Source organism: Anguilla anguilla, chromosome 6 (genome assembly GCF_013347855.1).
Source record: "Anguilla anguilla isolate fAngAng1 chromosome 6, fAngAng1.pri, whole genome shotgun sequence".
Taxonomy (NCBI): Eukaryota; Metazoa; Chordata; class Actinopteri; order Anguilliformes; family Anguillidae; genus Anguilla; species Anguilla anguilla.
In genome coordinates, this window is record NC_049206.1 from 41,215,868 (window position 1) to 41,232,407 (window position 16,540).

General features: G+C 44.8%; 1 protein-coding gene across 2 annotated transcripts in view; it reads right to left on the reverse strand.

Annotated features, from left to right (window-relative positions):
* Nucleotides 1–2,066: 2,066 nt before the first annotated feature.
* Nucleotides 2,067–16,540, reverse strand: part of LOC118229337 (serine/threonine-protein phosphatase 2A 56 kDa regulatory subunit gamma isoform-like) — a 46,307-nt gene continuing 31,833 nt past the window's right edge. For both annotated transcript variants that reach the window (XM_035421227.1, XM_035421228.1), the window contains 13 exons: nucleotides 13,976–14,175; nucleotides 11,090–11,200; nucleotides 10,123–10,215; nucleotides 9,896–10,026; nucleotides 9,569–9,628; nucleotides 8,840–8,948; nucleotides 7,402–7,455; nucleotides 6,462–6,632; nucleotides 5,839–5,966; nucleotides 5,181–5,282; nucleotides 3,952–4,024; nucleotides 2,869–2,985; nucleotides 2,067–2,572 (listed from right to left, as the gene is read on the reverse strand). In XM_035421227.1, coding sequence (XP_035277118.1) covers nucleotides 2,438–2,572; nucleotides 2,869–2,985; nucleotides 3,952–4,024; nucleotides 5,181–5,282; nucleotides 5,839–5,966; nucleotides 6,462–6,632; nucleotides 7,402–7,455; nucleotides 8,840–8,948; nucleotides 9,569–9,628; nucleotides 9,896–10,026; nucleotides 10,123–10,215; nucleotides 11,090–11,200; nucleotides 13,976–14,175 — 1,484 coding nt within the window. In that variant the 3' untranslated portion in view covers nucleotides 2,067–2,437. The remainder of the gene's footprint in view (nucleotides 2,573–2,868; nucleotides 2,986–3,951; nucleotides 4,025–5,180; nucleotides 5,283–5,838; nucleotides 5,967–6,461; nucleotides 6,633–7,401; nucleotides 7,456–8,839; nucleotides 8,949–9,568; nucleotides 9,629–9,895; nucleotides 10,027–10,122; nucleotides 10,216–11,089; nucleotides 11,201–13,975; nucleotides 14,176–16,540) is intronic.

Here is a 16,540-nt window from a genome sequence, read left to right on the forward strand (position 1 = left end):
CACGATTGGTGGATATTGCCGATGACACAAAAAACAAAAAAAAAGAACAATAAAATTCCGAAAGTGGTCATATGCAGTTTAATTTACACTGAACACATTCAACCAAACATTGACAACAAGCTCCAAAGAGGAAAAAAAAAAAAAAAAAAAACCTCGCAAGCTTCCAGGAATCACTTAACACAGACACACTGAACACCTGAAACCGTTCAGCTCTAGAGAAGAAACAACCAGTTTAACGGAGGTGGAAGTTCAAACAATGGTATCTGCACAGACACATAAATATTAAAAAGAACAGCACCCTTCTCCTCTCTGTGCTGGGACAGCCTCTGGTACATGAAGAAGTACATGGAGCGACCGTGGATGGCAGCAAGACAATTCATTTCAGGCGGGATCCATCACCGAAGGGCGTTATTCAAGTCTGACAGGAAGTGCTCATAGGTAGTTGAATGGACTTTCTCATAATGCCGTCTCTTTAATGCGAGAAATTCATTTGCGTGCACTGACGTGAGATTCAAACCAGGAATGTTCAAAAAGTGCACCCCCAACAGTTGTAGACTGCATGCATGTTCGCTTTCACAACTCGACAATAAGTTATGTGAATAGATTGTTATTGCCTGACACTGAATCTGTTTTTTGACTCATCTCTTAGTAATAGGGCAATTATATTTCATAATATCTTTACAATAAAGGCACTATGAAAAGAAAGGCCGTGCATTTTAACTCATGAAACTGTCCTTCACGACCTGTCAACTTACAGTTGGATGGGAGTGAATTTGCCCCAGCAAACCCCTGTGTTAGTTTTGAAGTCTTGTTCTGGGCAAGGAGTAACGCAAAAGGAAAAAATATTGCGAGAAATCTCCATTTACATTTCCGGGTATTGTCAGTTAGGGTAATCGTTGTTTAAATAGCTAGGGCGTATTCTCCCCACGGGGACAGGAACTCTGCGTAACTTTGCTGACTCTGCCTAAAGCTGGAGGGGTACAGTGAGTCTGGTTGTGAGACCGATCCCCCCCCCCCCCCACCCCACCCTACACTGCATCTCCTCGGGCTGGGTCTTGTAGTCTCTGTCACGGCCAGGATAAGCCCCGCCCTTTCAGTGATGCGGCACGCGGTGCGTCTACGGACCTGCCTCCAGCAGGAAGGACCGCCTCCTTCCGCAGCCCACAGCAACTACCCACAGTCCTTTTTCAGTGGTACAAAAATAAATGAAACTTTTTAACTTACAAAAGAGTCAAGCTTACAAAAGAGAAAACTTAGTTAAATATGTGTTCCAAAACCCATAGAAGAAACATGCCTTCTTTGTATTTTTTATACACTTTGTACAAACCAAAAAAAAAAAAGGAAAAAAAAAAAAAAAAACCTTGACCGAACAAACTCTCAACATGTTGCTCTTAAAAAGAAATCTACCATTGTTTGAACCACCAAATACACTCCATTTTGGACAAACTCATGGCCTAAAAAACCTGCTCAAAAAACAAAAGTTAAAAATGCATGTTTTTTTTAGTTTTTTTCTTTTTCTTTTTTACTTAAGTTACAAGCAATTGGTATGGCACAAAATGACATAGTTCCTACTGATGTTCAGTGGAGGGCAGAAGTCATTCTTCTAGGAAATTCTGTTGGGGGGGGGAGGGCCTCATCCGATTCTGTCATCTTTAGCGTGACACGTCAAAATGAAATACCTTAATTAAAAAGCCTACAGCCAAGGAAATGCTCTCTGCTCCCCCCCCCGCCCCCGCCCCCGCCCCCCCACCACCTCCCATCCTTCCAGTTGGGAAAAAAAAAAAAAATCAGAAAACGCTATGTGTGTGATCAAAAACAAACAGTCAGCTATTGGCACTGGCAGCTGTTCCCGGCGTAAAAAAAAAAAAAAAAGGTGAGTGAAAAGTCTGTCCTCCAAAGTGCCCCCCTTTTTTGGGTACTAGAAAAGACGAGCGAGTGACCGCCTCCCACCAGTCTCTGTCCCGTCTGTGGATGCCCCGGCACGGTTTCGATCGCGCTCGAAACCAGAGCCCAGCTGGGAAAACAAAATGCTTCTCTTTTATATTATTAGTTATTGTTATTTTGTATTTTTTTTTACGAAATGACAAGAAAATGTCCAATCCAGGCAACGTAACATTCAGGGTACATGAAATGGGAAAAACAAAGGAGAAATCAAATCAAATGGAACACCTGAGAATGCAGAAATCCTAATGACCAGAGTGAGGGGACGGCGTAGGCATGCGTCCAGTCCACATGAGGAGGGGGGGGGGGGGGAGGGGGTGGTTACGGGAGAGGGGGCCCCGCCCCTTTCCTGCGCCGCCGCTACTTTCAACGCGATGGATTCTGCGGGACGAGGGGGCGGGGCCTAGCGGCCGAGGAGACGGAGGGGCAGGCCGAGGCGAGCGCGGCGGTCGGTCGAGGCTGGGGAAGGGGAGAGGACCTGCGGAGAGGGCGGGGCCTAGTGACCGTCGTTGGTGGTGATCATGTCTTCGGCACGGCGATGAGTCTCCAAGGCTTTGACGGTGTAGATATCCTGAGGCAGCTCGGACTTGCGCCGCACCAGGGGCCGCTCCTTCCGCTGGTCCCTGCTCAGCTGCGAGGGGGGGCGGGGGAGGGGGGGGTGGCACATTAGAGGGGGCAATATAACCTAGAGCACACTTCATCAACAACAACAAATAACAGACATTAATATACAACACAGATTTTCTTTCAAAAAGTTCAGAACGCTACGTTAGGTTGGAGACGGAGACAAACTGAACGGCAAAGAGACGAGCTGCAGCCCCCGTCCGGCGCACGGGGAGGCGAAGCGGCCCGGGCCAGGCCTTCGGACGACACGCACAGGTTTAAAAAAGAAAAAAAAAACGCAAAAACGCTGGTTTTTTTTTTTACCTGGGTAGCTTCTTCTTCTACGGTCTTCTTTAGCATGGCGACGTCTTCTATCAAAGGCCCGTCCGTCTCCATTTCCACTGGACTGCTGAGGCTGGAGGAATCGACGTACACGAGGAACTGAGGTAAAACGCAGGGATGAAAGAAAAAGAGCACGTAAGCCATTCCAGTGCGGCACAGGCAAAAACAACAACACGTGAGAGGTCTTTAATAATAATAATAATAATAATAATATAATAATAAATTAAATAATTACGGGAGAGAATAGCTACAATAAATTCTAAATGTATACAGCCATTAGGAAAAAAAAGTAAAAATTGGGTAAAATAAAACTGAAAGAATATAAAATCTAAATGACCAGCATTAAAAATTGGAAGGTAAGAGGCGTAGGGCACGTTCACAGGTTTTACACGTTCGCGCAAACTGCAAGGTGGTGTCGATGTTCAGTCCCTGTGTAAGGATCAGGTTTAGACGGGGAAGGACCAGAACTGGATGATTACAAGCGTCGTGCGCACTCTCAAACACTCAGACAAGCGCAAACTAATGAAGTCATGCTAGTTTACTCAATCGCTGTAAATTCCCTAGCACAGCGGTGGCCTGGGTGGGTGCCGGTTTTATGGGTTTTAGTGGGTGCCACCACTAAAACACCTGATTCTACTTATAAGGGTCTGGACTGAAGACCATGATTATTCAGTTGGGTGAATTAGTTGTAGTAGCGCTGAACTAAAACAAAAAGCTGCACCTGCAGCGGCCATTTTCGGCTGTGACCAGACATCCTTGTTCTAGCACAGAGATATTCATTCCTGATCCTGGCTGGCTGCAGGATCTCTAGTTTTCTGTTTTTGCCTTAATAACAGCAACCAATTCAGACCCAAGAAACCAGGTGAGGTCAGTTAACTGATCAATTAAAGCAGTCGGGTACACAATTAAGTAACAAAAAAAACTAGCAGACCCTGTGTCCCTCCAGGAAGAGGAAAAAACGTCACTGCTCTAGCGTAGAAATCAAAATGGCAGAAAGATCGGAATCCCGTAAAATATGGAGGTGTGTCAAATTGATCCTGGCTGCAGCACACAGCCGGTACTCACCTGTGGGTTGGATTTGGCAAGGTTCTCGATTTTCACCCAAGCCTCTTCCCGCTCTTTCCATTTAGCTTTTTCTCTGGAAGGAGAACAGGAAAAGGACCGTCATTCCTTTGCCTCCTCGTTGCAGATGAAATGGGGGCAAGGGCTCGACAACAGAGCCCACAGTTCAATGCTCTGGGCTGAAGTGATAATCCACGGTTCCTCAAGCACTGTGATTCCAACGAGTTCCTCAAAGAGGAAAATGGAGAAGTAATAAACTCCCACAGGCCTTCGCAAAAGGTGTCACAGGGAACAATTCTGACCACCTCAATTGCCTGTGGATGCTGGAAAATTCAACTTACGAAATTCTGAAACCAAAATCTCCTTGAGAATGTAAAAAAAAAAAACTTCTCATTTGCTTCGGGTAGCTGAAAAGCTTTTCTTTAAGAGAAGCAATATAATCACACAACAGATTAACGCATGAATCTACTGTAGCATCAAATTTGAACTAATTTGATGTTTACTGGAGAGATCCAATAAAGATGCGAAAGGAGACCTCTGGGAAAGTCCTACTTCAGACAAGCCAATTGAACATGGACACTACAACATTACACAACAGTGCATCTCATCCTTTTCAGGGCTGTGAAGTGCGACAATACTGTTGCATTGGCCATTAAAAAATGCACTGTGCGTACATAAATGCTCTATCTCACCCAGGTTGTTTGGTTCAATAGCTTTATCATTATTAATGTTAAATCTGTAGGACCTTGACGCAATTTCTCTTCTGAGATGGATAATTGCCTGCATTATGGCTGACGTATTTCAAGTTATCAGTATCATTCTGTAGAACGCCCCAAGAATAGCGATAATTCAGAACTATAATTCCTGACGTACAGTACGAGAGAGCAACTGCACCTTTCAACTGCAGGATAACGTATGTTTTATGATAAAGCATACCATGTAATTTCTCACAACTGTTTAAAGTTTGTTTTTTTAAATACAGAAGTTATTCTGCAGGTTTGTGCTACTATTTTTCTCTGTGTTGCAAAGTTTTAGACCTTACTAGCACCAGTGCTACTTGCAAAAAGAAAGGGAAATTACAGCCCTTCTTTAAGAGGTATCTTAATTGGTATGGTACTACTACTCCCGGCACAATGTTTTTAGCACAGATGCACATTGAGGGTTTTTTTAATGGTAAACTGTGGGGGGGGGGGGGGGGGGGGGGGGGGGGGGGGCAGTGTAGGTGTTCTTACTTGTTCTTCTCTGCTCTGAACTGCTGGGTGCAGTCATCGAACAGCTTTTGGTTCATCTCCATGAAGAGCTTCAGGGCATTGTAGATCAGACCGTGGATGGTCCTGAAATAATACGTTTTAAAAGTGAGTATGGGTAAGGTCAAGATTTTCATGCTTGTGACACAATCAGGAATTTGGAAATTTGAACAGAATGTGCACAATATAACTCTGGTTTCCTAGGAATTAGGGTTTAATGGTGTTAATATAGCAGTTTTTTTTAATTTTACGCCCCAAACAGGTTGTCACATTTACTCTCAAATGATCAAGATGAAGACATAGACTGGACTGGACTCTTGAGACTCAGCCACACCAGTGAGAACACTATCACAATAATATCTATTCACGGTTTTCTGTCTGTTTGTCGATTCCTTTTATGTACAGTTCTGACCACAGCAGGTATTGGTTTGTAAATAGCACCGGTGGATCAGAAATGTTGTCGTTGGAATACTGTATTATTTGAATTACGAAAAAAAGCATCTTTAAAGTGGCTCTCTCAAAGATGGCTACCATCCTTATTTTTATTACGCTAACTACCATGGTGCGTTCCAGCCTGTGGCTGTTCTGTTGCAGTCGCAGTGTGACTGAGGCTTCGCTCTGGGCCCAGAGGAGATGCTCTTACTTGTTCCAGTGGGTCTTGGAGTTGCGGTAGAGGGCGGGGAACATGATGGGCAGGATCTTGGCCGCGTTGTCGCTGATGAGGCTCATGATGTACTCGTTGTTCCAGTAGTACAGCGCTCTCTCTGCCACCTGCGAGGGAGGGAGCAGTTAGCACGCCAATGAGGATCTCATACAAAACAGAAGTGATGCCGATACTAATTTTATCCATCTTAAAATAAGAATATTATTGACGTTTTCATTTTCTATTCAATTCAAGCTTCAATTAAGCTTTCTGCGACAGGCATTTCTTGATTTGTTTTTAGTTTTACAGTTACAGTTTCAGTTTTTGCTGATGGAAAATAAGTTTGTTTCAATACTACGTGTCCATTACACAGTGTACCATAAGCCAATGAAAATCCAAGTTAAAACAGTAATACTTACTTGTTCTCATGTACCTATTCATCTTAGTTTTGACTTTTTAGGTTATTTATTTATTGTTTTCTTTTGTAAAGCGCCCTGGGATGTACGCATGAAGAGCGCTATATAAGAGCTTATTGTATTGTATTGTATTGTATAGTAATATGACGAAAGCAGTGCAGAGTCCAGGGAGGGGGGGGTTAGGGGGGGTGGATGAAAATGGCTGACCTGGAAGTGCGGGCTGGAGACGCACTTGGCCAGCTGTCGGAACAGCGGCTCCATGACCTTCACAAACTCCGTGGGCTCGATCACGTCCAGGATCTCCTCCAGCTCGTTCAGGAACATCACCTCCTTCGGGCTGTGTGTCTTTGGCCAGTATTTGAGAAGAGCCATAACCACCTGTGGAACAGATAATCCGACATCGAGGTCAGAGGCGTGTGCGCTTCCATATGTGCATGTGAACACGTGCGTGTGCGAAAGACAGAGAGAAATTGTGGTTTTGCTTACAGCTTGGACAGACTCCTTTTTTGAATGCATTTCAAAATAAATTTAATTCCAACCAATTTTAATTAAATACATAGGGACCAACAATGGAAGCTATGTATTTATAAACTTCTACAAGAAGTTAAAGATAACTCCTCTATTTTCCAGATGCCTTGGAAATATTTATGTTCCTGAATCCTGACAGTAGTTTTAGGAGCAAGAAAAAATAAATCCAGAAAAACTAGCAGGGAATATGTTCCTTCAAAGGATTTCTGCAGCAAACCATAAACTACATTCATACTGCCACTTAACGAAGGTTAAATGTGAATTACACGGCTGAAACCGATTTAGATACATCATGCTTAATATTGCTGTGTATTTCCTGAAGCACTTCAGGTAAAGTACTTTCTTCAAGCGCACAACAGCAGTAGCTGGCAATCAAACCTACATCCTAGGAGTTTGGCTCCTAAACCATTACACTACAGCTCCACATATAGACATTAACTCCACTTAACCAAAGGAATCTCATGAATCAATAACACATTCTATATCAATAACACATTGCAACTCAGCATGCAACAATTACTCCACCTGGTTTCCCACAGAATTTCAGAATTCCGGACAGTATCTAAGGCATTTCAAATTTTTCAAAAATGTAAAATGGTGGGAGATGAAAGTGACTCACTGGTTCTGTGAGAGTGCTGTCCTTTTCTAGGAACTGGACCACACAGTACGCCAACTGTAGGAAAGGTGTGTTTATTAGGCAAGACTGAATCTTTACTGAAAATTACTCTAAGAATATATGCATCATATAAGGGAACCTCATACTGAAAGGGGAGCAGCGGTCTGCTGACTGGGCAGAGTTGTCTGACTGCCAAGCTCAACTTAAACAGCTTGTAGCCATAGTAATAAACAAATGCATCCTTCACTACGTCAAACAACTTGTGGCATTCGGTCTGGTGGTGACCCAGATTGGTCTCGGCTGCGCGGGCTGGTGGGGAGAGTGAACCAACCTGGGTTGCGTTAACTAATTGGCCCAGGTGCCACAGTCCTCCCCATAGTTTGGGGATCCAGTGGATCCCAGTGGCGAGCTGAAAAGCTGTCGCTGGATTTGACTTTCTTTTGTCTTTATTATTTTACATTACATTACATTACAGGCATTTAGCAGACGCTCTTATCCAGAGCGACTTACACAGCTTTTACATAGCATTTTTAACATTGTATCCATTCATACAGCTGGATAGATACTGAAGCAATTTCGGTTAAGTACCTTGCTTAAGGGTACAGCGGCAGTGTCCTACCCAGGAATCGAACCAGCGACCTTTCGGTTACAAGCCCAGTTCCTTACCCACTGTCCCATTTTAGTTCGTTGTTTTAGTTTATCGTAACCCGTGAGGGGGACGGGCGAAGGTGTTTGATTCATTTCATTTTGTGTACGCTCCCCCTCTCTCTCCATGAGGCAAACAACGGTCCACTGCTGGACCTGCCGCCTATCTCCCACCCCGGTGTGTCACCCCGGAGTGTGACTCACTGACTGCGTGCTCCATTCTACATAGTTCAGTATCGTTTTTTGTGTTTAATTTATTCAGAAACTTGTTCCCCTCAGAAACTTGGAGGGGGAAGTGTATTTTCGGTTTCTTAGCAATAGAAAGAGTGACTCATTTGCATTTTTAATGTGCACCATTTTGCAGTAGTGACAATAAACACAATCTATTGAAAAGCCATCATTTCTTATCCTGCCTTGTGGTTCGTACCCTGTTCGGCTGACCAGTCTGGACATTTGAGAGGTTTGGATCTCTCAGGCTGTACTGTAGCATATTTGCAGAGCTACTTTACACCACCACCCCGGGCCATGGGGCCTGTCACTACACTGAGGACCAGTGCCTTAGCTGGGCAGTCCTTCAGCACTGCCCTTTTCCCATCATGCCTCAGGCTAGAGGCAGCATGACTCCCGGAGCCTTGCCGCCCTCTGACCTTATGACCAGAGAGCCAGAAGGCGCCCCCGCGGTAACCAGGCACCGGCGGTGACATTTTACAGGGGGAACTCGAGTCAGAGGCTTCGGTTCGGCTCAGCGAGAGCCCACGCTTTCTCCGGTCGATGTGAAAAGCCTTTAAACGCGCACCTGCGGATGGTAGACGCTCAGCGACTTGACCTTGTGTAAAGGCAGCAAAACCTTCAGCAGGAAAATCTTGTGTTCCTCTTTCAGCGGTAAGGCAAACCCATTGATTATGCTGTTGAAAAAAAAAAAGATAAGACGCAATGAGACACACTCGCAGGGTTGTTTTTTTTTTGTTGATAGGATAAGAAGAGAGGCTAAGCGGGGTGAGGCATCAGATTTCCGCCCTGACAGAGGAAAATATGACTGCAGGTTTCATCTACGTCGGGAGAAAAACAATGTCATTTTGACAGGAAAATGGAAACCGCAACAGATAGACAAAACAAAAAAATGGTCACCCTGCAGCCACACAAAGTTCTAACAACTGCCAACAATGAACAGTGGGGCCTTGAACATACTTTACATCACGGCATCAGCTGAGCGAGTTCTTTATCTCACACGATTTCCATCATGGGATGAGGGCCCAGCAGTCTCGAGGATGGTAATGAAACGTTTGTCTGTTCTGCCTTACTTTGAATTCACAATGACTGTAGTCCCAGGCAGGAGCGGTGTAAAACGATTTTTAAGTAAAAAGGTTTCCAACCTTATGACACAAACTGATGAAGACAATCAGCTCCCTCCCGGCTCAGCCAGGTCAATACATGCAATTATACTCCCATGGACCCCCCAAACACCACTGTCCCTTATAGCATTATCAGGTTATAAATTCAGTGTCAATAAAAAATAATGACATACCTTCCTAATATCTCCAGCAATTCTGCTATTCCATTATGGTGCTCTGTTTCATAAATGAACCTAGAAGAGGGTTAAGAAAACAACACATTTGAAGGCAATTCACAACCCCAGAGATGCTACTATCCTAACATCTGCAACAAAATGCCAGACCCATCAACCAACAGCCACATGCATGGCTGCAAAAAACTAACATAATAAATGTCAAACAAAGGTTGAACAGAATGTTCAATTAACGCTGAATATTGCACAAACCTGCTGAACCTGACAGTAAGGACTCTTCTATGGAAGAGAAGGCCACACTAGCTGGCCTGCCGTTTGTCCACTCACCTATAGAATATGTTATTGATCTGTTTCCTGATGTAGGCCCTCAGGCCCAGAAACTTTCCGTAAATCCGGTGCAGAGTGGTTTTCAGGAAGTCTCTCTCCCGAGGGTCCTCGCTGTCAAACAGTTCTAAAAGCTGGAATCAGAAACAAGGTGGCTTGACTCCATCCACGTTCAACGTGACGCAGTTGACGAGGAGGTCGTTTACGAGCGCGGTCGACGGGATCTTTACCTGCATCACAAACTTCTGGTCGATGTACTTCTTCGCTATATTTGGCTGAAAGTCGGGAGACTCTAAAAACCTCAGGAAGAATTCATAGACGAGCTGGAAGGAAGGAAAAAAAACAAAGCACAAAAACTGCAATGAGAAGCTGGAAAATCAGAGTAATGGCTTCTGTTCGGTGAAGGAAACGGAATGAAATTTGTGGGGAAAGATTAATGCAGTTCTCAAAGAAAATTTACTACCTCAAAATGTCAAATTACATACTCAGGGAAGGCAATTTAATAAAGGATTACTAAGAGTGAAGCTCACATTTTTCCCCACAGTAAAGTCTTAAGAGGTTCTTAAAATATCAACGGAAGGTAAAGAGTGTTTTAAACATACATGTTCCCATATTTTCAGTGTTGTGTAAGACACTGGTGCATACACACACGTCCAGTAGTACCTAACAGGTGCTGGGTGTCAAATTTCAACGTAGGAGGAAAAGTATACGTTCACCCTTTGCTGCTCCCAAAAGACTTGTGTTTAAAAACAACATTTTGACAAAGACCAAAACATGTTTTTGCTCACTGAGGTCTCTTGGGTGCACCAAGCGATGCAAAAACGCGTGCATTTCTCTTCTGTTTTTTTGTTTTTTTTGTTCCTAGCTCTGGTTCTGCCTTCACTGGAGACCATTTGACTTCATCCCTGTGAAATGAAGCTCTGAGCCAACCGTGTGGCAGACAGCGACTTGAATGACAGACTCTCGTTCATGCGCTGCGGTTGGTATAAATGATCCAGTGTTGGTCGAAGGCATCTTACGCATTTAGGGGTGTGTGTGTGGCAGACACGGTCTTCAAGTTACATTCACTGCATTCATTTGCTTTGCGGACACCCACATGCAGGGCGGCTCGCATAGCTCGCGTTTCCGCGCGCTATCGCTTTCCGCAGCTCGGCCCCGCGTGGAATCCAAACCCGCGGGCGGACGGACCGTACGCACCTGGAGATGCGGCCAGGCGGCCTCCAGCGTGGGCTCGTCCTCCTCGGGGTCAAACTCCGCCCCCGTGGGGTTGGAGGACGGCGGCAGCGTCCGGAACATGTTCACTGCGAACTGAATCGGAGAGGGCGAGAGAGTAAACTGATGAGATTCTAGGCAGGCGTTTCAGTCATCGCCTGGTTTTAACCGTGAGATGATGAACTTTTAAACTTTTAAGCTGCAATAAACTGCAAACTGGAAATCTGCAACAGACCCCCACTTATCACCTGTATTTCTGGTGATAACTGCACCTTAACCTGAGAAACTGCAAACAAAGTCTGAGCATTTAAAAACACTGGGTAATTTCACCTGCTATATAAGGTCACAGTCTGGGCTTCTCTTTAATTTAAAGACGTTGATAAAACACAACACTCCTCTGTGAATTTCTAGGCATACTTGGCTATATTTATTTAAGCACATAGTCATCACAGATGCATGTAAGGCTAGTTAACCAAGGCATGCCAAACACAACGTATGTGCAGCCAGTTTGTGTGTTTCATTTGCAGGAAAGGAGAGATCTTTAAGACAGCGCTACATTTAGACAATCAGAATTCTTTTACATTCATTTAAAATAAAACTTAAATACTATTCAAGTGGCAAAAAGTAGACTCTTCTATTAAAAAAAAAAAAAAAAACCAGACAAGCTGCTTTCCAAAGAGGTCAGTTCAATCCACCCCTCTCTTCCTTTAATGTATTCACAATATACTGTAAATGTTCCTTTGTCTTCCCCATCTCCTTTAAATCCCCTCCCCCCATCTGACCGCTCAATGTGTTTAAATACAGTAATGCAATAATAATAATAATAATAATAATCATAATAATAATAAAACTTCTGCAGCGACATGTGTTGTAGTGAGTAACACAAAATTGAACAGCGATTAATTAACTATTAACAATAAAAAAGCAGTTGAATGAAGAGGTGGCGAGGCCATCCTTCCTGAATACTAAGCAGCTGCCTATAAACATTTGTTCACCATGGTCATGCTTTTGGCCATTTGGAAAATGAAAGTCAACTGCATTTTTGCAAGCGTGCTTTCCTGGAAACATCACTGCTGAGGTGGTTATGCACCAACCACAGACACACACCTCACAAGCTTCCTGGGCAATGCAGCTAAATGTCAACCAATGAGCACACTCTTGTTATCTTATCTGATATATCACCTGAGCAGTGCTGTCTGTCAAGTTCATGTCCTAAGAGTTGCCGTGCAAGAAAATCATGATGCCACAGGAACCATTTTGTTCCCTCGAGAAATGCTCACTGGAATTTGGAAATTAAAGTTTGGCCTCCAAAGTTGCAATTCCATGATAAGCCGAGAAGCCGGAAACACCATAGTGCCACTTCAGAGTCAAATCAGAGTGTGATTTAAGAACGTTCCTCTTTTTGCGCTTTGACTGATCCGACCCTGTGATTCATTTCGCCGTGGACTTTGCTGATACCAAACTCGGGAATCACCTTAAGTCTTTCTGGCCCAGTATTGGGCCAGCGACATTCTGATAAAAATGATTGCAGAACGGTTATTGCAAGATCTGACCCACTTTCCAAAGTCCCTTCCCCCCCACCCAAAATCTTCCTGAAACTGTGCACATTCACTTCTGTCGTATTTGCTCTTCTGACCGAATCAGGTAGTCATCTTTAACTATTTTTTATGCGACTGAAGTTTCCCTTAGGGCTCAAAAGTTCCATCCATGGGTTTCACACTTCAGCTCTTTTGTGTTTACCACTGTACTGCTTTCAGTGTACAGTGGTATCTTTTAAAGATCTTAAGACAGTCATGCCAAAACTAGCCTCAAAGACCTCAAAGACACTGACCTTTGCAAAGAAACTACTCAGGCACTGAACCTTGGACTGAACGAACACAGGAAATCATGGATCCTGACAAAGAAGCCACCGTAACATCAGTTCCAAACAAAATCATGGTTCCTTTCACATTGTATCCAGTTGGGTACAAATCTCTCAGTTCACCGAGTGGCTACTTTGTGTAATAATGAGACAAATAAACTTCGACAGAAACTCTAGCTATTTTCGACCAAGAACAGCTGCATCGTTGGTCGCCAGACTGCTCTGGTGATTGCTGGCGCATTTGCGCCTGGCAAAGATTCATGCGCAAGAACACATTTTAACCCAAACGGCTTTGAAGAAATAATAATTCACTTTTCGAGAGGGCCTTTCAACACGGTGGCTGAGCAAAATAAACATGATAATAGGCTCATTAGCATTTGCGCCCGCTCGGTGCCTTTGATGATGAAAGCGAAGGACTTCAAAGTCAGACGACGCGCCGAACGGGCTGAAAGGAAGGTGAAGCAACGGGCGCGAGTTCTCGTGCGCTTATCTCTTATCTGCTTTCTTATTTAAAAACACGAAAATTAAACGCGAGCCGTCTGTAAAGAACGCCTGCGTTTGCGCCTCGAATGTTCTCGGTTTCCTGCTTTGCATAAAGGATCGAGCTTTGATTCGTAAAAGCAGCGACCCACCCAACACGCACACACACATACTAATGTAAAGGTAGAAACCTGGAGGTTTGCTTTGGCATGGCTGGAAGTGGAGGCACCTCAGTTAAACGCCCGGTACCGTTAATGAAACATGAGCCCTCGTGCCCGAGAGACTGGCCACATAATCACAATGAGAGTTGAATCGGGAAGCGTTGAGAAATTGAACTGCCGAGATGTGACCGGCTGTTATGGTGTCTTAAATAATCCCCCATAATGGGCGTGCCCGTACATCTGGCCCCGACCACACATAAACCCAGAACCCTTCCTCAGGTGCAGAATCCACGGTGGGGGGAGGGCGTTTGGGGTGGGCGGGTGGGGGGGGGGATTGTACGGAATCCCGTGACCTTTCTGGCGACTCACCATGTGGACCACCTCGGGGTAGATGGGCTCGGTGATGACGCTGCGGTTGTGCGTGATGTACTCCACCATCTCGCTCAGCGCCGCCCTCTTCACCTCCTTCCATTTCAGGTCGCTCAGCGGGTCCGAAACGAAGTCGAAGAGCACGCAGCACTGCCGCAGCTTCTGGACGAAGAGCTTCTCCTGCTCCGCGGGCGGGACATCTGGGAAAGAAGGAAGAGTCACGTCTCAATCCGGACCTTTCCCGGCACACCCCCGTATCCACTTTAACTTCCGCCAAGGCAACCCGCCAAACGCGTGCGCCGACGCGGCTCGCTGTCGGCAAAGTGGAGATAAGGTTACCTCCGATTGGCTGCTTGCGCTAGTGACATCACAAATAAAGCACCGTTGGCACCAACATGAAGCCTCTGCAATTCGAAACCTCAACATTGACAGTTGGGTAATATCATCAATGTGAATTCGCCTTCTAAAAAAATGGTTGAAAATTGGTCATGTATTATATCACTGTTCAACCAATCCAGAACATTGCGGTTACATGTGTTGCCATGATGTCCGAGATAAATCAGTGAGGTAATCCAACCAGATAAACCTGCCAGTGCAGTGCACAATCAGTGCTGTGGAGACAAGTTCACAAAGACCCTGCTTTGCATATAATATATGGAAATATCAGCCTCTCATAAGAGCCTCTCCATTTTACAGAGTGCACTGAGCCACGCTGTTTCCGTCAAACGGAAAAAAAAAGAAAACCTAACAGCGGCAAAGGCAGTTATAAATCGGATCAAGGACTCCACCACAAAACAAAGGGGCTGATGGGACCTGTAGTCCGGCGCTAGCGCCCGATTGCACTCCACTCTGTTGTCTTAGCGAGTAGTGCTTTCCGAACGCACTTTGGAAACCTCACACTCTAGATCCTGTAACATTCCAAATGTTTTGTGGTGGCCTGACCTTTGGAAACCAGAGGAGACCTTTTCGGCTGACAGGACACGTTGGCACATATGAATCTATTCAGAGCTGAAGCAGTTTAGAAATTAATAAAAATAAACATCCGACCAATTTCAATTTAAAGTGGAACACAGGCATTGTGCGCTGATGTCTTTGTAAGGCTGTCATAACACGGTCACGTGTTGGGCTGAATATTTTGTTACCTGGCAACTGGCTTGTATAAAGCCCAAAAAGACTCACGGTCAAAGTAAACAATCACAGATGACTAGTCCTTTACATTATTCTGCTCGGCCCAATGCCCTACACAGAAAAAACATACACAAGCAAGAACACATAATAAACAAGATCCCACTGCATTTCCCCTTTTCAAACTTTCTACTTTACAAAACCCAAACCCATTTGGAGCTGTTGGAGGGAAACAGTTCAACTGAAATAAATACAGGAAAATAAACTCTGGCCCATGAGATTCATCCAGTAATTTGTGAAATTTTACTTGGAACAAAAGAAAGTCAAATGAAGGACAAGGCATGAAAGAAGATCTGTAGAACATTCTCAAACCCAGACCACGTCAGTGCCTGCTGTGTCACCGAGTCTCATTGTCTGACATGTGATTGGCCACGGAGTCACACAGGGAGGGCCCGATTGGGTCATTAGCGAGTCCCCCAGGCTCCTCACCCAATGGCAGCTTCCATCGAGGGCCTGTTATCAGCCTGCCCCAGCTGCGCAGTCCTGGCAGGGTGGACAGAGCGGTCTCTGTGGCTGGCAACGCGCAGGCAAACACGCAGTTTGCTTTGATGAGGCGCTCGTATCATTACCCGTTTTATCCCTTATTCATAATTTGCCAAGTCAATAACCACGGAAGAATCGCACATGGCTGCTAGGAAGCAAGGGAGGGAGAGAGCACTATAAATACCCAGTCAGGATATAAGCCGAAGGATGTGATGTTGCTGGAATAAGCTACCGCGGAAACATTTTATTGCGAGTAAGCCTCCTACATACGCTACAAATATAATACGCCCAACCAAAACTGCAGGTGGGCCAACCCCTGTTAGCGCTCGCCACGATTGACATGTGTCCTACTCCATCTGCAGGGCTGTGCTGCTGCTTCTCCAAACTGGGAAATGTTGTTTTTGTCATAAATCGGTCGCACCGACTGACTGAAGCTGGCTTGGCTCATTAGGTGAGGAGATGTAATGTGTATTCCACACTCCCGTGGCAGCGGTGCATTAGCGCGACATGGGTAAAGGACTGGGCTTCTTAACACAAGGTCGCACGACAGGGCTGTACCACTAAAAGGTACTTATCCATGTCTGCTGAGGCTCGAGAATGGATATTTATGCAAAAGGTCAACTGTGGAATTTGCCGCGGAAAAAGGTGTCAAGAGCAGGATGCACTCCAGCTCAAGACATTTTGTAAGCATTCAGATTTTACTGCTGTAACACATTTGTTCCAAAAGCAGCAATTAAAGTTAAACTGTGTGGAGCCGATACATTAAATTGGGCCTCATCAGTTTAAACTATGTGCATTCACCATGAATGAAGGTCAAAAGGACTTTAGTCTTGGTGGACATGCCATTCTAGAAAAAAAGACTAAAATAGTTTATCCGCATAATATCAAGGATGGCAA